We start from the raw sequence: 25,465 nt of genomic DNA on the forward strand, positions 1-25,465 counted from the left end.
TAGGTTAAGCAGACTTTTATCTGAGTATGCAGCAATGGATTTCTACTGAAGTTTTATTTTGTATTTGCTCATGCATTTTATTGAAATTTACCACTACGCTATAGAAGTTACACCTGTCCAGCACAGGTAACTAAGTTGTCTGTATGTAATTGACCAACTGTTAAATGTTGAACATGAAATGTTCAAATTGATCCAGATGGATTTTGTCCCATGAGATACCACTCTTAGTATTATGCTTTCATTTTGCAGACTCCTGTATCAGGAAGTTAGAGAAGAGCAGATCTTTACATAGCTTGCATGATCCCAGTCCCATAAAAGCTAGACAAAAATTGGATAAAGACCTCTGCAAGGTCTCCTTTATTTTTCTTTTTCCTTTAAGGCCTTGATTAATTTTCAGTCATTTTTTAGTTTGCTCCTATTTTCCTTCGGATTATTGGTAACACAAGTAGTGAGGTCTGTTTTCTCCTATCTGGTGAGCCTTAGCAAACATCAGCTATTTCAAATGAAAATGAATTCACCATACCATTTCTCAGTAAAGCACTTAACAGTTATGACCCAACAAATACTGATATAAGTTCAGTTAAACCTTATATGTCTACATCAATCTGCCCCCAGGCAGCATGAAGCATTTAAATTGAATTGACCTGAACTAATCCAAAGATCACTTTCTTTGAGATAAATGCAAACCCTCCTTATTCTTGAAAAGACTTCAGAACTTGCATGTGGTAACCAGAAGAGTGCACTAGCGGCTGAGGAAAACCATAAATGAAGCTAGAATCTTTTTTTTTTTTCATTAAAAATTAGAATGCAACATCTATATTTAAACAACTTTATTAACATAGTCAAGCAGTGATTAACATTCACATCTATTATGTCACATCATACAAATGTAAATACAAAATTACTACAGTACAATATATATTCTCTGCATGATCCAAAATATTTGGTGGCCCCAAAAACTCTTTAAAATTCAGCAGCTTATCAAAAATTAAAACCATATTCTATTTAAAATGAAGTTCTGTTAGCACATAGGCAGACTTCAAGAAATAATCACTCAATTTAGTACAGTTTGAGAGGTTGCAGGAGGATATGTTTGAAGGAAACGTTCCAACATTGTGGCAGATACAGAAACATCAGATTTAAAGCTTTCAAGCAAAACTCATACAACCTAAGTTGTCAGCAGAAAGATCTAGTCATCTTTCACTTTAAACTGTTTTATATACTGCATTCAATTTAAAATTTTGGAAATGTTTAGTATTAGCAAGTCAGACAGCATACAACATATCTACCTATCTCTTCCCATGAAAAAAAGATACTACACTACAGACTTAACAGCCAAATAAACCTGCTCGTACTAATCTTTTTAAATAATAACGATCCCCATAAAGTTCATCCAGGCCTTCTCAGTTTTGTTTCTCACCCAAAGTAAGTAAACAGATACCTAAGGTGAAAGTAGCACAAAAGAACTTGCTTATCAAAAAATAATACTATAAGTGCTGAATTCTTAGAGATGTGGATTTGGCTTACTAAGACGTATACTGTTAACACCACACTGGGATACATCTTTTATAGAGCCATTTTAACTTCCCTCACATAAATACATTCAAGTGAGTAAAGTATCCTTATTATTTTAGCAGAATATATACCATAAGGCAAGCAACAAGAGTACTCACCTCAGAGTTTCCCCATTTAAAATAACCTAAAACTGGCTTGCTCCAACCATTAAGTGCAAAGAGCAAGCATCAGTGGCAGACAAAAAAAGAAAAAAGAAAAAAACAGCTTCTATTGGAGAAGAATAGCTAGTAGACTGATGGATGCAAGTCATCTGGAGAATGCATAGGTGAGTGAAATACACAGCTACTGATCAAGCTTCATTTACTCAAGATGAGGTTACTGGAAATTCTTATACTTATGTAATATATAACAAATATGTATGCAAACTACATCAGCATCTATGTGAGATAACTGCAAGTTTTATCTTTTTAACTTACAGCAGTCATTTCACTGTAGAGCTTAACCTTTATCTAAGATAAAAAGTTACTCTTTAGACCCTATATAGAAGCTTTTTGCATCTATCATCCCCATGAAAGTACTGAAGTAATTAGTGTTAAGTTGCAACTTCTTTCCATGACAAAATCTGAAACAGAAGGTTTCCAATACAATGTTGCATTTAAAGCATTTTTCAACAAATAGTTCAGTTGTTTGAATATGGATGCATTCTCCTCAAGGGAAGAATGTTTTTGCACCTTTATCTATTAATACATTCAATATGAATAAAATAGGTGAAGCAAAAGTCATTATTGTCCCACAGTAGAAGGTTAATTTAGATTAAGTTCAAGACAGAGGAGCTGCCTACCATGAAATACATGAACTGATATAATTAAGACACATTTTCATAAGCATGTGTTCTGAACAAAAAGGGTACAAGAGTATTCACCTGAGATAAAGCTAGTATTTGAATATTTCTAAGTAGCAATGAGTTTCACTTGAGGAAAGCCACTCCAAGTTTTAAAATATACATTTTACTATTATACAATATATGCAGTTTAAGTAAGGTTGATGTTAACATAAAAGTCCTAACAAAAAAAAAAATAATAATCACAGTGTGTATCAATATTGTTAGTTACAAAATGTATGCTACCTCATAACCTTTAAAAATTATAATGATTATAAATTTTAAACCCATTCTCCTAAAAGTGATCTTCTGAGTATAAGCATTAAGGAGCAATAAACTAAAGCATAAGAATTAGCTCATTACAATTTAAATATATACATATTCACTGATTTAGAAAATAATCAAGCTTTGGAAAAAAATTACAAAATTGATTATTTTTGCTTGCACTGGTTAAAGTAATGAACTATTATAATTTTTTTTTTCTTTTTCCTAAATGAAAAGAGCTGTTTCCTGAATGTGTAATGAAACATGTTTAGTATTGAACTTCACTTAAGACTAATTTAACAGCAATTTTGAACTGCCAAAAAAGATGCATTTTTAAGGATTTTAAATACACTTTCTGTTACCAACTTAGGTTGATCAGCAGCTTTTGTTCACTCTCAGAATCCTTCAAAAAAGGGAAACTCAAAACAGGAGAAAGGCATATATAAAAACAGTAAACACTGACCTCCTGAGGTTCCTACAACAAAAATATTCAAGTAGAAAATCTACACCATTACTTAGCAGCGGCTATTTCTGTAGTTTAGCACACTAACAGCACTTTATTCAGTGTGTAAGGAGCAAATGAAGTAAGCCGTGCTTTCAGCATGCCAAGAGGCAGAAACACTGGAATGTAACAAAGACAAACTCACAATTCTACCAGTATAAACATTCAGTCAACATTCAAAGACTGTCATGACCACACCACAAGAATCAAGATGCTTTTTTATATATCCCATGATGCAATAATTGAATTGTAACTGTTAATGTTGATTCACAACTTTTCTTACCTCACATTGTACCCTAAATGGCTTCTACAAATTTCTGCACTATATTATGCATTAGGAAAAGGGTTTATTCACTTTAAAATATACAATGAGAGAACTTACTGGTACAAAAAGACTACTTTGTCAGTAATGTTTATGTCTGCCTTATTTTAATTACTTCACTTGCTGTTATACCAGACCAATTCACATCTGTGTAAATACCTATTAAAATATGAATGTACAAAAGTGGCATCCTAAGCTAATCTGTGATGAGGTGGTGTGGTTTTATTTGGTTAAAGGGACTTTCTGAAATTTAAAAAGTCTAACTAAGCTTGGATTCTAGCCATAACGCTATGTTTTATTTAGGTAGGTATTCTATGTTACAAATTTTTTAATGTAATTTCTCTGAAATTCTTACCTAATGTTTGAACACACTCGAAATTAAAGCAAGTTTGGGTCTAAAAAAATATCCTACCTTGCTAAATTTTAATTTTTTGTTCTTTCTCCAGATTAAGTGTTTTTAGTGACTAAAACTAATTCTAATTTAGTTCAGTTATTAGTTCAGAAGGAATTTGTATTTGCTACCAAAGCAATGTAATTTGAAAGCAAGTTATCGCATGCAATTTTGACAAAATCATATAAATACTATGTACTAGCATTGCCGAGTGTACTTCATACAGCACGTCCAAACTATTTTTCAGGCATAATCCATTTAAATTTGCAAAGCCAAATTAAAAAAAGGACAGAGGGGGGAGTCGGGGACAACGTAAAATGTGCATGCTATCATGCATAAAAAAAATTATCTTTGAACATCATTTATAAATTCACACTCACACAGCTCAAACTTCAGTGCAATGGCTAAATCATCCAACACTCAAAGAACAGAACCATGCAAAGAAGAGCAAGTTCTTAAAAACGAACAAACAAAAGAAAAAAAAACAAAAAACAAAAAACTGTTATCCAGTATCCATTCTGCAATGCAAAGGTGAGAAACTAAATCTATAAAAAGGCTGTTATGGCTTAATTTTGTTTTGCGGATTAATTATGCAGCACTTGAAAAATGGAAAGGTGTGGCTTCACCTCTGGCCAGCAGAGTTAAAAATCTCTCCATTTTCCTTTATCATCATGGGATACTCTTTAGGCAATCTAAATTAATAAAGACTTGCCACTTTCAGATGGACACAAGATCAAGTGTACCAGTTAGGATTTCACATTCACAGTACATAAGAAAATACACATGGAAGGAAAAGTAAAGGGTTAACTTAACAAGGATTTATTCACAGGAATACATGTAAGTAGAGAAAAAAACACAACAGAAAAGCTAAACAAATGAAATGAAGAGGATCCAAACCAACTTTCACTCTGTAGCTTTAAACTTGCACCCTTGTGCATTTAACTACATCACAAAGGGCCACCAACATGCGCCGATACAGTGTAGATACCCTGCATTACATCCATTAACTTAAACATCTCTTTAAGATCATGCTTTGAACAAAAAGAAAGCATAGAAGGTAATATGTTGAGTGGGAATAAACACAAATATAGCAATCATGTCATCAACTTCTACAATTGTCTTTACGTGCCAACTAACATTTATGCAGCCTTTAACGGGTCTTACCATGTAACTCATTTTTAGAGATTCTGATAAAATCACTAGTATATAACCATGCAGAAAGCACATCACACTGACAGCACAGAGGCAAGTATTTTGCACAGCTATATCAGCTTTCCACATTGTGCAGGTTACACACAATACAATATCAATCTTATTCTTAACAGATCCTAAAAAGGTATTTCAAGGCCTAATTGTTAACTACAGTACTTTATATCTATATTCTTAATAAAAATAAAATCCACAGAATCTTAGAAAAGGAATTTTAAATGCAGGGCTATACTGAATTGGTAAACTGCAACACAAAACTGGCGCAACATAGGTAAATGTATACCAATTTCACTCTATGTGATGCAAGCATGCTACTTTCCCACTAATTTAAATTACTTCTGATCACTATGAGCCAGAACACATGCCTGAACCTTAAACTGCACGTTAAGAATAATGCCTTACTCTAGAAATTAAATCTAATGAAGTACAATAATCAAATCATATCCACTACTTTAAATTCTTTTTAACGTAAAAATTAGGATGTCAATCTCTACTTTGAATTGTCCCTCCCCTTACCCCAAAAATGAAAGGAGTGACTCATTTGGCAGCTTGCAGGTTGCTTCATTTTGTCCAAGCTATCCTTTATTAATTTATGATGGGGTTTCTGTATCATACACTGCAAGTGTCTGTTTCTAATACAGACACAAGCTGCATTTTAACTGTACTAACTTCATTTGTGTAGTTCTTCATTAACATGCAAATACCTAGGAATCCCATCAAGCAGGATGAAATAATGTAGAAAACCCTTACTTAAAAAAAAATAAAAAAAGAAAGCCTTTTACTGTTTGTGACCCCCATTCTTAGGTTTCCTTTATTGTGCGCAAAATAGTTTTCCTCTTTACGTATCCCCATGGTTCAATTATATGGTTCTTATTTTGGTACAATTCCCCACAATATTCCAGAATGTGCTGTTTTATGAATAGATTCTTTTTTTTCTTCTTCACATCCAGTGCAGAGTTGTAATAGGAGACAGATTTCCACCCACAAAGGCTCCAGATGTTAAAACATTTCCCAACATCGACTTAATACAGTGACGGCAACACCTCCCTCCCGCCCCTCCCAGTAGGGTTGGGATTGTACTGTATTCCCTACTGGTTCACCCTTCCCCCCAGTAAAGGGTAACATTTTCCCTGGGTGCAGAGGCTCCCTCATAGTCTCCCAGACTGAAGGACCTATAAAAGAAGAGATAGAGGTATAGTTAAACCTTACTTTTAAACTGAAGTGACAGACCTGTGCATAAACAGAGCATTTTTTTTTTTTAAAAGCAGTAGGTGCAAGCATAAACTTAAAGAGAATTTGTGCATAGATTTTCCTTTTATAAGTCTGTTTAAGAAAATAGACTATTTATAATAGTGAAGATTAGTATTCATGGCAACAATGTATGCTTTAAAGCTACACTGACAGTTCTATTATTGTAAGCCAAGCTTAGATTTAAGGTGAAAGCAGTCCTGTATATTCTATCAAGATTCTGCCCTTTTAGTACAAAATTATGAGGTAGTTACAGTGTCGAGAAAGATTATTAAACATATCTTTACTAATATAAGAATTTCACTTTTATGTGAATTAAACAAGATCATCATACTGTCTCTTCAACACAAACTAAGAACAATTTAGCTTTTTTTTCCTACTTTGGATTTTTCTTTAGAAGGAAAAAAAAAAAAAAAGACTATGTCTAAACTAAAATGCCCTTATTGATAAATACGTAAATTTTTGAAGCTGGTACATTTTAAATCCATTTTTCAAATGAAACATGCAATTTAAATGAATTATTATGCCACTGACTCTGAAAAACATTAGGCTGACTTTTAAATAGTTGTTAATTCAACAGTAAAACAGAATTGCACAATTCTCACCAGAATTTCAGTATTAAAATTCTCCAGCAAGTTATCAGATTTATATGTCTGATTGAATGAACTTAATCTGCCCTCCCTTCTTTTTTGTGCAGTATAATAAACTCTTGGCAATATCACACTCCTTTATACATGTGTACTTTGCTTTAATACAGTCTTCACAAAGAGCATACAAAGCAGGGTAGTATAACTGTAACTGTCGTAGAATGCACAGTCACTGTTCTTTGATGAAGCTGAGTATTCTGAGACAGAACTCCAACATTTCTGAATTGGTGCATAAAATGGAACATTGGAAAAACAAAACATATGAACTTCCCCCAAAAGTAAAGGTTTACAGACTGTACAGCTGCAGATTAGCATATCCTTAACTCAATGCAAAGACCGTATAGTATGTAGACAGGAATGTATTGGACTTCTCATAACTAAAGTGTCTTGAACTTGCTTTTCTATCTGAGAGAAATGTTCAGCTTAAACTACACCTGCTATCTACTAATTCTTAAACTACATCTGCTATCTACTAATTCATAAGATGCACAGCGAGCCTTATGTCTTTAGTATGATGCCTTTAGAATCACACTCATCACTTTATTAAACCTGAACAGGCACTTAGTTACACCTATGCCTCCAATCTTATCTTGATACACTACTGTGCATATTGTACATTTTCTCTCTGTACAAAATAAAGTGTAGAGTCAGAAAGTTTTTGTAACAGCTACACTACCAGCACTTAGGTACACCATCATTGCCTTTTTTCCCCGTCTTATAGGAAGGAAAACCTTTAATCTAGTCAATTAATCACGTTTCAAATAATGCAGGTATGGATGAAGTCTGCTATACAGCTCTATTTAGCAAGGAAGATTCGTATGCTTACCTCTAATTATGGGACTGCAGCTACAGTGCATGAGGTTAAACTCCATAGTAAGCTGCAAGGCGCTCTTTTAAGGGAAGAGGAAACTGGTCAGAGAAACGCCTCCAATTCTCATCCCCAACTTGATTTTTAAATCCATGAAGAATCTAGAAGTGATGGGGGGGAATTGAAAGTAAAAATAGTCACTAAACAATAGATACACGATTATTATTTATTAGCAATAACCTACAATCTGTTGAACGTTCATCTACCTAAATTCTCCGATTTAAGTGTTAAACAAAGGAAATTAATAAGGCTTTCTTAAAAGGAAAACAAATTCAGTGGAGACATACAGAATATAGCTACCCATAAAGACTGATATTAATATTTAACTATCAAGTAAGATGACTTACAAAGTCTGTCAATTGACAAAATATTTAGTATTCTGAAATGACCTAACTCTAGGTTGTACGTTGTGATTGCTGTATTCATATTTCATTTTTAAATGTGTTACGGGTTCTAGAAGAAAAGTTGAGCCAGCCAGTTTCTAGCACAATTTCAATGCCTGCCAATTTCTAGCACAATTACAAAAGCATCCTATTAAAGCTATGCTTTTTCCTCAGAACCTGTAGACAACTGCTACTAAGAATGAAGTTGTTAAAAGTGTTTTGGGCATTAAAACAACATGGACCCACAGCAGTTAAAAGCGAGCATAAGAATAAAAAAAGCTACTGGTTACAGTCTGGATCTTTCAATATAGTAAGTCAACTGAAAACTAAGTGATACTATCAAAAAGGTCTCTGTATTTTTAATGTGAAAACAGCAGGTTAAAAGGCATATGTAAGAAAAAACAGGATGAAATGGCTCCTCCTCACAAGAAAAATTGCAGAGAGTCTAAATGTTTCTGTTTTTCCTTTTTTTAAACTCAAGAATACTGAATTGCAGAACAGTTGGTCACAAAAATATCCTCATAGAAAAAATGTTAAAGCTCATAGTGCCGAGTTCACCCCCAACAACACATTCTCAGGGAAAGGTGCCCTTAAACAGGATGTAACAATAATTTTATCATAATTAATTTACTGCTTTTCTCTTAGAAAAAGACCTTCACCAAACAGGCTCACCTCTCTTTCCTAATCCAAGCAAGTCAGATCAGCCAGCTAACAAGAAGTGACAACGAAAAAAAAAAAACATCCAAGGATGTTCAGCTATGACACACAAAAAGACCGTGTCTTAGAGTGTTGTCTAAATGGTTCTTAACTCCAGCAGGCTCGGTGCTGTGACCACTGCCCTGGGGAGCTTGTCCCAGTGCCTGACCACTCTCTGGGTGAAGAACCTTTTCCTGATATTCAGTCTGAAAACCACACATTGTACAATCCACTAGCAAAAGACCTCAGGAGGCTACAAGAAAAGCTGTTTTTTTTCCCATTTTTCCTAAAAGATGTAGTAATTTTTTCAGATGGCAAAAGGACATACTCCAATGAGGAACTCATCTGAAAATTTGTATTCCATCACTTGATGAAAACTTGCCTCCTTTCTTGCATGAAAGAAGACAAAAGGATAACACTGAAAAAAAGCAAGTATCTTCTTATGTAAAATAGCCAGGAACTGCTGCATCTAGTTTGGAGGCATTAGATCCCACATGACTATCTTGGAAAGAATCCAGGACAGTTAAGCTTAACCTACTGAAGTGAGTATTCGGTGCTGAAGGAGCAGTGCAGAAACATGCACTGAAACTGCTTTGGACTATCATCACAGACAGCATCCTGGACTTCTTTTAAGCTTTTAAGTATTTGTTGTTTCCTCCTACTGACACTAGAACACTTACAACTATGCATTTCCTGAACCCAAACTTTCTTCAAAGGAGACTAGTTCTCTAGTACAGTAAGATTTCTGTCTTTGCTCCTCAAGATGGGATTCAAAAACTCTAGCTTCTGTTCTGATATTGACACTTAGCATTACTTGAAGAGAAAGTGCCAGTACTGACCCATGATCCTAATACATACTTAGAAATACATTCTATTTTAGCTTTAAAAGGAATATTGTGAACTTATGACACATATCCTTCCTAAAAACAGAGATAACACTTTACAATGTATGAAAAAAGGCTTATTACTGAACAGTAACAGCATATGTTCATGAATCTGAAATAGAAGGGGTTTTCTGTTGCTTTGCTTTTTAACCTAAGACACATAATAAATGTGTCTTTTCCCCCCACTTCTTATTTTATAAAAGGCAGGTAGTTTTTTTGCTTATATTCCTAAGCGAAGTGTCTATAGAATTTATTCTTGGATATCACTGCACATTTCTTGAAGGTTTGCTCATACAAGAAGGCTTCAGCAGAAGGAAGATAAACATATCAGGATAGCAATATAATATTTTCCATTTGCAATCTTCTAGATACTTCTGAAAAGAAAAAAACAGTTGTCCTTTTCATGGCAAAAAAAAAGTCTTGAACCAGACAGATCTCATTTTCTATAACAGAGAGATGACACGTGGGTATAGATAATCCTGTTCTTCAAAATGCAGTCAAATCATAGTAGTGTGGCATTATGAAAACCTCTTTGAGGGTGATTATCCTTTCAACTAAAATCCCAAGTGAACTTCTCAGCACCATTATAAAAAAGTTTGTAATACCCGGAATGCGTCTAAGAAAAAATAGGTCAAAAAACCTTCAGATTGTTTTGACATTTTGTCTGAAATTTATGACTTTGCAAAGAAGCCTCCATGACCACAAACATAGGAAGTGACGACAGTGGAAATAGAAACAAGAAAGAAACAGCAGACCCAAAACAACCATGATTAGGATATACTATTATACTAAGAACATTACCTTACAGAACATGTCTCGGAGATCATCTTTTGGGCTAACCCACGATGCAACAGCATCACAAAAAAAAATAAAGTCCTATAAGATTAAACAATTACATACGTTAGAAACCTCAATTTATAGGTCTGAAAACAATGCTTGATGTTCTTTCTATAAACTATGCAGGGGTCTTTGATCCTAACTCAAGAATTGATTCTGTTTTCGTGTACTTATTTTCCAGTTAATTCCGGTAAATTATTTTATTCCTAAGTGTACAGAAGTAGAAATGGCTGACTATGAAAAGTTTTGTTTCATCAGGTTTTTGATTAAATAAAGCCACAGTAACAAACAACAACAAACACAATTGGCTACTTTGAATTCTTTCAGTTCACATACGAAGTTTAAGAATCAGTCATCTTAAAAAACATGCAACACCAGATCACACACAACTTTCACTCAAATCTTCAAATGGAGAAAAGCTGTTCTATTTCTTTAAGCAGAGCCAGAAATTATTTCTGGGGCACGCAGAATGTTTATCATTCATGTTCAAAACTAAGACACCTCATAATCCCTGCACATAGTTCATCTGCTGTCATGCATTACATCTCTTACTACTGTATTAGAACACCAGTCTTTAATCATTAATTTGACAATGCTCATGTTTTTGGTTAGGAATCAAAGATAACAGCTACAGAGAAGAAGAGATAGGATAATGAGAAAAGTCCTTAATTTCCCCTGCAGTTGTTTGAAAGAACAAATGGACAGCAGAAGAGGGGAATAAGAACAGAATAAGGCGTAAGTGAAATCAACTGAAAAATTCAAATCAAGACAGAGGCTCAATTCTTGTATTTCAAGGAGAAGGATTCCAGGCAGTGGAGAGGAAAATTCACTTTGATTTTCCTCTCACAAAATATTACATTGGTATAGCTTTACTTTGGAGCTGTGGAGACTAAAAAGCAAGTCACTTCTATTCTTGACATGTACCATTTATTTTAAAGAATATCTTCCTTGTCACATTGACTATTTATGAAATATAATCCTAGTTTTGACAGAATCTTCCCTACCCTAGTTTTAAAAATGAAGAGGTGTTTATTATTTTTATTTCTTTCTCTCTTTAACTGTTTAGATTGCATCTGAAAAATAGGTTTTAATGCGTTGGATTTTGTCTTATATTTTCATACAGATCCTCACCACAAAATATATGACAGAAATATCACAATAGTTATTTTTAATCAAAGTGCATTATTTACAAATTAATTTTAGCCAAAAGATGAATTTAACATCTTTGCACTTCAACTCCTTTCCACAGATGATAATTACTGAAGTCCTGAAGTATTATCAGTGCTTATCACTGCAATGTAAACATTTTGGCCTCCATGACTTCAAAATAAAGCCACATCATGCTCTGCAGTGAATCAACATCAAAACTTTTTAATATTCCATATTCAGCTTTCACTAAATTTCACAAGGAAAAAAAAACAAAAAAAAACATAAACCAACCAACCAACCAAACAAACAAACAAAAAAACCCACAACAACAATAAAAATCTATTCATGCATCTTACTTGGACTACTCCACTGGGGTTGACTGAGATCATGGTACATATCCCACGGAATGCTGAATCCTTTTCCTCATTGTCTCTTATGTTTCGCAGAGAGGTGCACCTAGTAAGTTGGAGAGCAAATCTTAGCTAATTTTATTACTCCTTCATTCAGTCAAGTCAGAGCTAGATGACAGTATTTGATGGAATAAGTCACACTGATACAATGACCTAAAACACTGTTTTGAACAGTTAGAAAAATAGTTGCTGCAGTGTTTACTAGCATATTCCCATTATGCATCATATCCATAATTTTTTCTACCGTTTCACTATATACAAAGTATGACTTGTATTCCATTAAATACAAAAGGAACATGTAACTGAAATATTTATAGGAACTATCATTATTAGAAGCAGAACATATAATACCATCACAGTATGAATTATGTCAGATACCACTTACAGAACAGTTATTTAACTTTTACAGCAGCAAGCAAGCTATTTATACATAACAAGTCTATAAACATATATTCCTTACAGCATTTCAAGCCTCAGACTGATTTTTTTTTTTTTTTTTTAATTTTTAAATAAAGTAATGCACGGTTTAAATTTTACAGTATTTGCATGCATTGTATTATCATTCTGGTGGATTTTAAAATGCTCTTTCATAATCAAGCTTTAACACAGCAAGCATGTGACAATCTTATCCCATGCATAAATTAGTCGTTAGCCACAACATAAAAAAATACATGACGGTGCTACTAAAAACTCACAAACCTGATAGGACAAGATTAGTCACATGGTTGGCAATGATTAAGGATTGAGATTTTGTAACCAACTGAAAATATATCTAAAAGTGAGATAGAAAGAAGAAAGAAAGAGAGTGAAGAAAAATGAATTAAAAAAAAAGATTGAATAATACACACCAGGGTCTTATAAACTGCTGTAGCATGGGGGCCACCTCTTGAGGACAAACGTAACCAAGACGACCAATTGTTATTGCTAAGGTAACGCAATCACGGTTATACACCACCAAACGCCAACCAAGACATGAGCAAATGAGGGGGGAGGAGAAAAAATAAAGAAAAAACAACAAATAACTCAGAAACAGAAACCAACAGAATCTGTGTATGATAATAAACATAAGATTTCACCAGTGCTGTTTATTACCACCCCCTAAATAAGAGGCAGCAACATATATGGTATACTCTCCAGGGTAAAAGAAAAATTAAAGAAGTAAATGAGAGAACACCAAAAACACAATTTAAAATCCAAAGGCTTTCTGATGTAAATAATCATTCTGCCCTCTTCCAAGTTCTCTCACACGTTAAATTTACCTACCATGCACTTGAGTTTTTAATCAAATGTGGTATTAAAAATTCCCTTAATCAAAAGGAATCAACCGTTTTCAGTTTTAGTATTAAGTACTCTTAACATTTGTTTTTTCAGTATTTAGAATTCAAGATTTTAATACACCTGTGAGTAATGATGCATTTAGAAGTAAGGTTACATTAAATGTACTGTTGTCTACCTATAAACACTAAGTAGGTGATACAGTTCTTAAAGAGTACCAAATATATATATAATTTTTCTTCATAATCTTGTAGGGAATTTAAAGTGATTGCTAAGTCACAGCAACTAACTTTACAATGTTAATTTTTTAATCCCAATTTCTCTTTTTCACAACAGGCTTCCTCACAAAAGTCATGTAAGAATCTGATTTATGTTACAAAGGCATAGGGACACATGAAAATCAAAATCGCTTCTTGAGATGATTTGGTGGTTTGGTCTTTTTTTGAGGGTCAGACTGAATAAAATATCATTATGCAAATGTGTTTTAGTGGTGTTTGCTCAACTTACAAAAGATTAATCTTTAGAAAAAGAAGAGGGTGGGGAATAATGTATCAGGATTACTTGAAGCAAAATACATGAATAATACTAAAATCCAGCAGATTTATATGAAGCAGAGAAAGGAAACCTGTGTTCAAGGGACATACTATGCAACACTCTAATTAAACAGGCATTTGTGAACAGTTTCATGAAACATGCAATAAAGCAGATGATGCTTTCTCCAATAAAAGTTTGGTGTAGGATATAGTAGTAGTTTGAAATGTACTCATTCCATGAAAGCTGCAGCTCACTTGTTATGTACTATTCTTCCCTGATATTACTCAATTTCAGCATACAATGTCTACAATTTTCAGGAGATATAGCTTCCTAAATTTTATTTGAACTACTCGTTTCAAATGAAAATGTAAGTTTTACCTCTAAGTTCTCACACCTACAGTCTGTACAAGAAATAGCAATTTCTGACAAAGCTCAAGTTTTTCCACATGTACTTATTTTTAATGCTACTACTTTTACTTAATGTAGTCATACATTTCTATAGAAGTGTTCTCATAGATCATTACACAGCAACTTAACACAGAAAACAGTAATATTTTTGCACATACCAGTGGCATGCAGCACAATATCCCACAACAAACTTATAATAAGTACACCACACTCAACATTTATTTGCAGTTACGCATCCACATTTAAAGTAACTATTAAGAGAATAAAGAAAATGTCAGTGTTTGGATGCTTCCAAAAATTCTCTAAGAGTGACAGAAGCAAAAATTTAAGTATTGGATGCCTATCAGTTACAGGTATTACACATCCATCAGTGCAGAGAAAGGGGGACCAGGGGTTGGGTGAGAAGGAATATACTGCTACACTATTCCATGGTCTATTTCAAAACAACTAGGTATATGCTCAAAAATTATTTCAAAATGTTACCTATAATATGCTAGACAACTAGATAGTTTTCTTTCATGTTCACCTTCCATACTAAATTAGGGTTGGTGGGAGGGAGGGAGGGAGGTAAACTGCAGTTTTTACAGTTAGAGAATACTGAAGGAAAATACATTGAGAATCTCTCTCCAATTTACCTCATGCTTCACATCACATGAATTTGCATCATTTTCAATTGTGTCTTGTTATAATGACTAAACAATCATTTTCTTACAGGATAATTAGTTTTCAAACATGAAAAAAGATGAAAAGATTCTCAATTAGTAAATGAGAAACCTATCAAATTGTTAACAAATTTCTACTGAAGTATGGAAGGTGCTCTTCATACCAGAACGTGCCCTCTATAAATGCAAAAGAAACAAGCCTCAGAAATTCTTGTTCAGTTTGGTGACTGTTCCAATTTGGAAGGCAAAGCTGTTGGACAGAACACACGTGCCAATTTTAGTTGTTTTTTTTTTTTAAATTGTGACCAGGTATTAGAAATTGTACAAGATTTCTTTTATGTTGGTGGTAAAAGTGCCATCACAGATCTAGATCTTTGTGATCTCACGATTCAATAAAAGTACTTTTAAAAAAAGTACTTTTTTGAAAATTCTAAAAAATCTTTGTTATACATATGCCAATTGTATTTGTTTTAAACACTAGAGATATATACGCATGTCTTCATATGTATGTACTGTGTGTATATATTTAAATCACAGTAAAGTCTTTAGTGTCACCTATTAAATATGACAAACATACGCAGTAAATAAAATTGGAAGAATATTTCAAAATCAAACAGATGACAAATAAATATAGTAATTCTTAAAGAGGTGAACTTTCCAGAATCTAGATATATGATAGATGGTTTGCTGCAAGGCTGAGACTTGTAAGAGCTTCTGCAAAATAGAGTAAAAGCCAAATACATATCAATATAATCAGTTCTGGTGTGTTTCCTCTATGCAATTTTAAGAACTAAACAAACAAACAAACAAAAAAAAACCAACAAAAAAAAACCAAAACTGTAATTCCCTTCACCACAAATGGTTGAGTTTCTGGGTACCTGTGTTCTCTAACAACGTCTTTGGTGTGTTGGGTCTGTTAATTATTTCTACAAGCTGGTGCAACACCATCGGAATATAAGGCTGCATCTCTATACCTGAAATAGTCAAATACAAACATTCAGAAGAAAATGAACATTAATATATAATCTATATATATTTGACACATTTAATTTACAGTCAAGGACAAGGTTCCCAAAATAAAATTTAAGTTTTAACATGAAAGAATCATTAAAAATAAACAAAACAAAAACAGGCAAACAATGCTACATATGCAAAGATCCAAACTAAAAAAAAATCTTACCCATCTGGATGGAGATTTCCCCAATTGCCCAGGTGGCATTGTTACACACAGAAATGAATTCAGGGTTTAGGTTGGTTCCCAAGATGGGCATGAAATCAGCTAGAAAGAACAACATTTTTAAAGAAATCTCATCACACAACACAATCATCTTGTCCCAGAACTATAATACTACAGAAAAATAACATTCAAAAATAAAATAAAAATAATATGAGCCTACTTAAATACTTGGAAAGTGTAATGCATGAATTAATAAGAGCTGTATTTCTGCTACACATTGGATTAACATGGATTTTGGAACCTAAGTAGATCAATGTAAATCTTTTCAAACTATGATTCTAAAATGCTTCTAATAGGCTTTACATTTTATGCAACTCTGTAAAACTTTTTTCGTCCCTTCCTTTAGCTGGGTAAGAGGGCAGAAGACAAAAACAACCCAACAAGTACTTGTAGTTTAATAACATTGTTGAATAGTCCTTGAATCTCTTGGATAGCTATGCATATAGCTGTGTTAACAAAAAAATGCTTAGAAGTCAATCACATCTATAGAAATTCCCATTTCTATAATTCTAATGTAACTACAGATTCTAATAAAAAATATGAAAGCTACTAATTCAGTGATTTATCAAATATATCAATTGTTCTAATTAAAGTTTATTTATTTTTCTGTATTCTTGCAGAACAAGCAGCTTTTACATTACAAAAAAATCAAGCACCAAAATGAACTTCTACCCTGTCTACAAAAGAACACATCTTTTAAACACATAGTTTGAAGGAGAAAAGACTACAGCCCCTTGCTGATAAAAGGAAAATGAAAACTTACACCACCATAACAAGGCAAGCCACAAAAAAAGGAACTTAATAACAGATAAATGAGTTTCTTATCAGTTTGTAAACAAGCTAACTTTAATATGCAAAAGAAACATACCGATGCAAGGCTTAACATGCTGAAAACATGCCTTTGTCAGATCACCTAACAATGCAAAAGAACTCTGCCGTACCTCAGGCATTTTATCCTAAAGAGGAAAAGAAAAAAAAAGACATTAATTCTAGAAGTGTTTTTGATTCTCTTAAAGAAAATACTTAGATTAAACAGGTTTCTCATCTCACCTGCATGCATTGGTACATTAGTGTCAGGATATTGCTGCGGGCCACTAGCTGTTCAATGTTGCCTCCCAGTCCTTCAGCTAAACCACTAAGTAAATCAAGAGCCACAATCATGAAGTCTTTATCTGGAGCCTCATATTGGTCTGGTTGAGCATTGTGCAACTGCCACAAATAAATATGCATTTTCAGAATGAGTATTACATTTTCTCAAGAGTATGCATAAAAATAAAAGTAAGGTTTATTTAGACATTAATGACTGCAGCTTCATTTAGACATTCTATGGTTAAACTACAGATTTCCCTGCCAGTCAGAACTTTACATAATTCATACGTTGTTTTAATGAGATATTCTGAAAACATTGGAATAGCAACAGAAAAATACCATGGCTTGTGCAAGGGTCTTCTGCACCAGATTTACACAACGCTGGTACACAGGTTCACAGTATGGAAGAAAGCCAGATTGCAAGGCAGTAGCAACTGACGACAGGCACTGAAATGTCAAAAAAAGAGAAAGAAGTTACAAACTTTCCTAACCTCCCCCAAGAGCCTTTTACTTGGGAGAGGTAAATTAACACATTAGTATTTAAAGCATATCCAATGCAACTGATTAAGTAAACACAACCTAGAAAGGCAGTATCTATTAGCTGACCCAAAGCAACTGTCAGCTAACTGCTACACTCTCAAACACAACAGCTGACAGAATTTCTCAGAAGCAGTATCTTCCCTCTTGTTAATTTTTAAGTATATACAAAGACATACAGCACTTACACTAAGCTTCAATATCTTGATTGTGTACAAGCCTTAACACTACCTAACATTATTTCATTTTCTATGAGTGTTTTCCTGCTTCACACCTGGAAAGTAGAGAGAACAGACAACACGGTTTGATTTATACCTTCAGGTTGTCTAAAAGTAATTTTAATGGAGGTATAAAAATAAAGTGAGAAGACAAAAATAAAAAGGGGTATTTTTTTTTTTTTTTAAAAAAAAGAATCCCAAAGAAAACACTCAAGAGTGGCAGAAAATAATCTAAGCTTTGTACTAAATATAATGACATTTCTTCAGTCACAAGATTTTCTTTCTACAATCAGAATATTTTATCTATAATAGAAAATTCCTTATGCCATCAGATTTTGCAGTCTCACTTCCTAGTAGCAGCTTCTTTAAAAACTAAAACACTTTCTTCATAGAAGTAGTTGATAGATGATAGTCAAATTTTAACATTTACCTCTAATAAAGGGAAGAGATCTTTATCTTCATCCTTCAACATGTTCCACTTCTGGATTAATGGAGGCATAAGCATCTGAATATATTCCTGTTCAGGATGAAAATGCATCAGTTGCTGAAGCAGTTCATTGCATACTAATTTATTTCAAGGCCAGAAAAGTGATATATCAAGATCCACTTTATTTTTTTTCAGCAGAAAAAAAAAATGATTTGCTGTAAACCACTCTTTGTTGTAACATGTAGAAGCAGTTTAACATTAGAGTTTATAATTTATATTTTAAGATCATTTCAGTGAAGCATGTAAATACATTTGGAAAGTGAATCTTTTCTTCCAGGGCTGTTTTCAGCATAGCAACTGTCAATAGCTGCTTAGGTTTTTACACATCTATATGATTACCACAGAACCTACGAAATACTTTACTTTTTAAACTAGCAATGCAGTCTGCCACCTGCTTTTCTCAACCAATTGACATTGCCCTCATGTTACAAACCCAATCACCCCATATACCTCAAACTCTTCCTCATGCAGCTAACCATCTATAAATAAAGTTTTTTTTTGTTTTTTTTTTTAAATCTATCTATTAGGACAATCTTGCCCATTCTGAAACAAGCTGCTGCATCTTCACTGCCACTACTCAGTCATAAGGACATTGAGAAGGCATCCCTATTAGTGATGCTGCTCCCAGAAGGTATCCAAAAAGCCAGCTAATGCTGTGTCTAAAACTGCAATATTCTAAGTGACTGAAGAAAGTGTCAGCATCACCAGGAGTTCCCATTTAGCTTCCTCTAGGTGCTGTCAAATGTCAAATTGGCCAAGGCCAGAAGGAGGTTAAAAAAGAGGTCCTTAGATGGTATGGGATTTTGGATTGTAAGTAAAACACAATTACAAGAACCCAAGTTGATTTATTCTACTCTGTCTACGTCATGTGAAGTACTATACAGAAAAACAGAATTTAAATATGCTTAAGAAAATGCATACAACATGTGAAATATGCACATTCTATTAACAAATGTACACTAAACACCCCCTACAGTTTTTGCGTTATCTGTGCTTTGGCTAAAGAATTTGGTGTTTATATATACATGTATATATTGCATGTCTGTTCTACTCTCAAGGAATTTCTAGTGGCAATATACTTCACTACATAGGAAAAAGATGACACACACAGCAGCTTAGCTAAACTGAAAGTAGTTACAAAAAAAGATTGGTCAGAAGAAATCAGCACACATTCCACCAATTCCTCTGAAGTCCCACTTAATATTTATATTGACATGCATGTCTCCCCTAAGCTGAAAAAATCTGAAAATGAAGTACAAAGGCATGACAAGAAGCACATTTCACAAGCCAATACACAGAACCTTTTATTCAAAATCATGAATACCTACATTGTGGTCAAATTACATACACTATGTATTCTACATGTAAATACTCAGTATCACTGAAACCTACACAGAAAATTTAGCATTTCTTTTTCTTAACATGTAAGGCATGCTACAAAAAACAATGAACCAACAATTTTTCAGTAAGTGTGTTTACAGAACATAAGGTATACTCACTGGTTTATTTAGATGATGACCTACAGAATCCGCTAGAGTTCCTATGGCATCATAAAGAATGAGCAGGTTTTTGTGCTGGTATTTACTAAATGCGAAGACCAAAGTGTCAAGTATATACGCAAGATAAGGAACAAGCTCTGTACAAGCCTCCTCTTCTAGAGTAGCAAAGGCACTGAGAAAGAAAACAAACCAAGAAAGCATACAGGTCAGGCCAGAGGTAACCTCAATCTATTTTGATTGAACACATAAGGGTTTAGGTCTCGCATTATGACGAATAAAATTCAAAAATATTCATGTAAAAACTGTTACATACACACAGGAAGCCCCTTCTGCACCCCCCAAGCATTACTGTATAGAAGTTATAATGTATTAACTAAATTGTAGAAACCATAAAATTGTTTATTTCTGCTAAAACCAGCCCATTATATTTAATACATGCTGCAGTTGCACCCAGAAGCCCCAGTGCTGTTGTACCAGTACAACACCAACATCAGCCTGTACTTGCATCAGCTCGCTCACTGCATAGAAAAACAGGTACAGAATGACAAAGAAAACAAAATCAAACATGAGATGAATGACTTTAGCCACCCTCACTCAAAGCACACATCACAGCATCACTGAACCTTCTCAGCTCAAATTGTCAAGTGTGTGTGAACAATGGCATTAAAAAAAGCAGGACATGCTGCTTCAAGAAAACAATAAAAGGGAAAAAAAAAAAAAAGATACTAGCCTAGCTTGTGCCAACAAGATTATTAGCAGCCTGCCCCAGCTCTAAAAGAAGGCATGTATCACATTATGAAGTGAACAATTCCCTACTGGCCTGTTGCCAAATAGAGAAATGCCTTTTCTTAACAGAATACAACTGTGAACAGTTTAAGTGGCTAGCATCATTACTTTTTAAATAAGTTATTACATTATTCTGAAGTATTATTTCAGAAAGGCATAGACTGTGAGCAGGAAAATGTGTTTCAATAAAATCTTTTTGGGCGCCCTCAGCTATAGGAACAGTTTCTTAATATCACAGCAATGGAAATCAGACAGCTGCAATGATGTGTAAGTCAGTGATGAAAACATATAGTATCCTGTGAGCAATTTGAAATATAGCAGACAATGATCTGTGCAGCTCTCCCCTGTATGGGTACGGTTTTTAGCTCCTCTCCAAGAAAAATCATTGTATCGCTATTTGTAAAGCTACTAAGTACATTTTGACCCCTAACAACTCTACATTTTCCTTAAAGTGGAACATCCCGGACTATTTTTAGCTGCAACAATATTTTTATGAGTCATTGCTGTAGAGAGAGCATTTCAAAAGTATGCTACAAATCTGAGTGAACTTAAAAAAAATAAATTAGGTGTTCCATTATTTTTTAGTATTTCCATTTAATCTCTACCAACAGTAGAGATACTTTTCTCTTTTAATAGTTCCACCACCTATTGTGCATACTCCGTAAGCACTCGATGAGGGTTTTCCAACAATCGCAACACAGCTATGTTTAACTGTACGCATATTTCAGCCATGTTTTGGACAAGGAAAGCATGGACAGAAATCAGTTTTGCTGGTTTTGATTATTGTTTTAAACAGAATTTGTAAGCACATAATTCCTTGGATCCGCAAATTTGTGAAGTGAGAACTCAGATCACCATGCTCCTGTTCATTCTGGAAGGAACAGAAAGCTATTACTAAGAAAAGAGGGGCAAACATAAGCAGAAGTTAAAGCTGAAGAAATTTGCTAGCCAATTGTTTGAAAAAGTTTAGAGACAAAAAAGATACAGTGCTTAAATATGCAAAAACAGTGCATTTCATTAAATTACTTGATTCTGATCTTAGGCAAGAACACATTTACCCCTTTAGTGCAAAGCTTAGCACGAGAACTCTGACCTCTGCCTTGAGACACTACTGAAATTTGAAAAGTAACAATTTTTTCAGGCATTAAGTGTGCAATCAGATGCAGATCTAATTCAGCTTTATGAAGAAACCTTCTTGGCAGTCTGCTGTGTCCTGCCCTGTACAAACTGACATGCAAAGCTTTATTTGTTGAACTTCCTGCAAAAGAGGTATACCTATTCCCATTCCATTATCATTCCATCCATTAATGGAAACATTAATTTTATTTTGTTCATAAAATACCAGCAGACAGGTGGGAGAAGGGAATCCTATCTCTCAGGATTTCCTTGCAAGAAAAAAAGGAATATCCATTGCAATAATAATGGTAACCCAAACGTTTTGGTAATACTGGGTTAAGTATAAACAACATTATGATAGGATAGTTTTCTATTTTCATCCGTGTTGACCTTATTCATAATCATATAAAAGCCTGTTAATGAAACTCCAAATGTTTAATTTCAACATGTGTCACAAGATGGTTTCTTTTACTGCAATGTACTATTTAGTTTGATGATTCATATACTCTGATATCAAACTGGACAAGAGAAATACAAATTAACTTTTAAAATCTTATTAGAACTGTGAGTAATTTGTGTTTGTTCCACACAAAGCTGCACCTACTCCAGCCTGAAAGAAATAAAAACAACATCAAGTGCTAAAAATGGAGTCATGCATTCATCAATAAAAGCATTAACATGACTTCCAATGAAAAAGCAGTGTCACAGACAGTGCTTTTTGGTTAAGCTTTGGCTCACCTGCAGGCAGCTTCTTGTACTCTCTTGTTGCTATCCAGGATACGCTTTAGCAACTCAGTCATTAATGGCTTCAAGTATGTGTCTGGGGGTTGACTAACTACCCAGTGTGCATAGCGACTCAGAGTCCAGCATGTAATGGAACGCACAAGAGCCTTTTTGTCGGAGAGGCACTGAATAAGGTGAGGGATCAGCTCAGGAAGATATGGAATCATACCCTGCATGCAGCCTGCAAAATAAAAATATAGCTATTGCAGTACCAGAATTAACAAAGAATCCTATTTCCTAAAAGGGACATCTTTTCATTCTCTATCGCATAATAATACATTTTAATATACAAAGCAAGTCTACTTAGTTTATGTTAAGTCCCAGAAAGAAACATTACCATGAACAATTAAACCTCCCCAGTGAAATTTCTATTTAACTGCACTTCTATTTCAGTGCTTCCCCAATCTCCAGAAATTCTGCTTTGTTAGGTAAAGAAGGAACACACAAATAAAATGAGTTTATGAGGCTTCAAGGTCCTAAATCAGTCTGCTGACAGTGACCAAAGCAACAAGTAGAGAAAGATTTGGCCTTGATAACAGATCATCACATCCTTAAAAAGGATTACTTCAGAATTTCAATTTTCTTCATGTTTTCTCCTAATATCACACAAACACTGACCAGCAATAAAAGCTGATCTTTCAAGTCAGCAAGGGCAGTAATTTACTAAGATTTACCAGAGGTACTACCTTTTACTTTGCTTGACTTGAAATCAAAACCAACAAAAAAAATCCTTAGCAACAAAGAAAAATTATATACACTAGTCACTGTGGGGGAAAAGAAAAAAAAAAAAAAGATAAACCAGGCAGACATGGACCCAAAAGTATTCAATCTGCAAAAAGGACAGAGAAGATGGAAGTCTGGACAAAAGGCTAAGCCTTTAAGTACAAAGAAATGTAAGTTATTTTATTTGTTGTATTTAAACCAGAGAACTATCCAAAAAAAGTAGCTCAAAGAGAGCTAAGGAATGAATAAAAGTAATAATCTAAGTAAGTTAGTCTCCCAAACATGCATTAATTTGAAAATGAAAACTTTAAGAAATAACTACAGCCACCAAATAATAGATGTAGAAATTAATCACTGAAACCAAGATCAGTGGAAGACACATACTTGTTTGCACAGGTAAATATAAATAATCACAGACCTGCTTTAGAATCAGTCAAAAGTTTGGCAACCTGATATGCACTATTTGCCTTACCTTCAGCAATTGCTCCAAGAACAAGGATACCAGATTCTTTAACTACCCATTCAGGATGGAAGAGCAATTCCTTCAAAAGAGGCAAGATGTGTGGCAGAAGTTCATCACGAAATACATTGGCCAGGACATCTAGAGCAGCAGCAGAACATTTTCCTGAAGGAAATTAATAGCGTTAATCCCAGTTGCAGTTAGGCAGTATAATTCTCATTTTAACTTTCAGCTACCAGTGGGGTTTCAGGGCATTAGAAAGGACACCTCTATTTTGTTCCAGTCACTGATCCACTTTGCTCTGGTGTAAAGGTACAGCTCCTAAAAATCCAGTTTTGCAGCTCTTAAATACCAACTACAAATACATGCTCTGCAGATATTAACTAGCTGACAGGAACCATACCATTCTATTGCAACACTCTATACACTACGTAATTCCAGGATGGCGTAACACCAAGGAAGAGAAAAGGTCTGTGATATGAATGTAACATACTTGAGAAACTAAGGAGAAATGGCCTAAAAACAAACAAATAAAAATCAGTGTTTGATTCAAACAAATTCAGCCATGATCCATGTCTCAAAGAAAAATCATTGGCCTACAGACTGAAAAGAATTTCAGGCCCATGCTCTGAATGTATACCACACTCATATTTTTTGATGCACTAAACAGGAACAACTTGAAATTAGTTTGAAAGTTTTAACCCTACATTTGTAGAAATAAAAGCTCATAAAAGAAAAATCAGGAACACCTTCAAAGCACAATTCAGAAATCCTTACTCTATTTTTCTGCTGTAGTGTCGTCATGCCTAGAAAAATAACACTATGGCTGTTTTATGAAGAATGTGTGCATTACAGAACTTATGCTGTACTGTTTTGCTTATTATGATCTCAGTTCCTTCTTAATCTGTCAGAAAGGTTCTAACTGGAATATACTAGACAAGTATTAGGCAAAACATACATACCATATCTAACATGCAAAAATCCTAAGCTAGACCTAAACTGCTACTGGGCCCAGATAGGATACAAGTTTCAGCTGGGAGGTAGCAACTACTGAAACAGATAAAACCTTCTGCTCTGCTCTTAGATGAGGTCAAAATATTAGCATGAAACAAAGAAGAACCTTCAAGTTAGAGAAGATTTCAAGTGAAAATCAATACTAAACAGCACAAACTCCCAAAGATGAGCACTTGCACCTATCAGCTAAGACTGTTTCAGCTTTCTACTAGAGAAAAAAGGACTGCTCCTATGATTAATTAACAGGTATCATTAGTAAGCAATACTGCTAATAGCCAGGTTGCACTGATGATTCCTCTGTTTGAATACAAAGTCAAATATAGAACACTGGTAAGGAATAGGGGACACAATTCTGAACTTCAGATAACCCAAATTCTCTCAAAGTCCAGGTGACATATTTCAGTCACAGTTCCCCAGCTGTTCTGTTCTTCC

At 34.2% G+C, this 25,465-nt stretch overlaps 1 protein-coding gene across 2 annotated transcripts in view; it reads right to left on the reverse strand.

Moving 5' to 3' along the window:
- Nucleotides 1-821: 821 nt before the first annotated feature.
- TNPO1 (transportin 1) overlaps nt 822-25,465 on the reverse strand; it is a 60,540-nt gene continuing 35,896 nt past the window's right edge. Inside the window, exons 12-25 of one of the 2 annotated variants that reach the window (XM_082783238.1) lie at nt 24,032-24,184; nt 22,792-23,017; nt 20,152-20,323; nt 18,596-18,682; nt 17,750-17,857; nt 17,372-17,530; nt 17,190-17,277; nt 16,265-16,363; nt 15,963-16,058; nt 13,054-13,129; nt 12,152-12,251; nt 10,611-10,685; nt 7,805-7,947; nt 822-6,255 (exon numbers count right to left, since the gene is read on the reverse strand). In XM_082783238.1, coding sequence (XP_082639364.1) covers nt 7,840-7,947; nt 10,611-10,685; nt 12,152-12,251; nt 13,054-13,129; nt 15,963-16,058; nt 16,265-16,363; nt 17,190-17,277; nt 17,372-17,530; nt 17,750-17,857; nt 18,596-18,682; nt 20,152-20,323; nt 22,792-23,017; nt 24,032-24,184 — 1,547 coding nt within the window. In that variant the 3' untranslated portion in view covers nt 822-6,255; nt 7,805-7,839. Of the gene's footprint in view, nt 6,256-7,804; nt 7,948-10,610; nt 10,686-12,151; nt 12,252-12,904; nt 12,978-13,053; nt 13,130-15,962; nt 16,059-16,264; nt 16,364-17,189; nt 17,278-17,371; nt 17,531-17,749; nt 17,858-18,595; nt 18,683-20,151; nt 20,324-22,791; nt 23,018-24,031; nt 24,185-25,465 lie in introns of those variants that run through there. The other variant, XM_082783237.1, reaches the window with a different exon arrangement.

The sequence above is a fragment of the Aythya marila genome (genome assembly GCF_965140915.1).
Source record: "Aythya marila genome assembly, chromosome: Z".
Classification (NCBI taxonomy): domain Eukaryota; kingdom Metazoa; phylum Chordata; class Aves; order Anseriformes; family Anatidae; genus Aythya; species Aythya marila.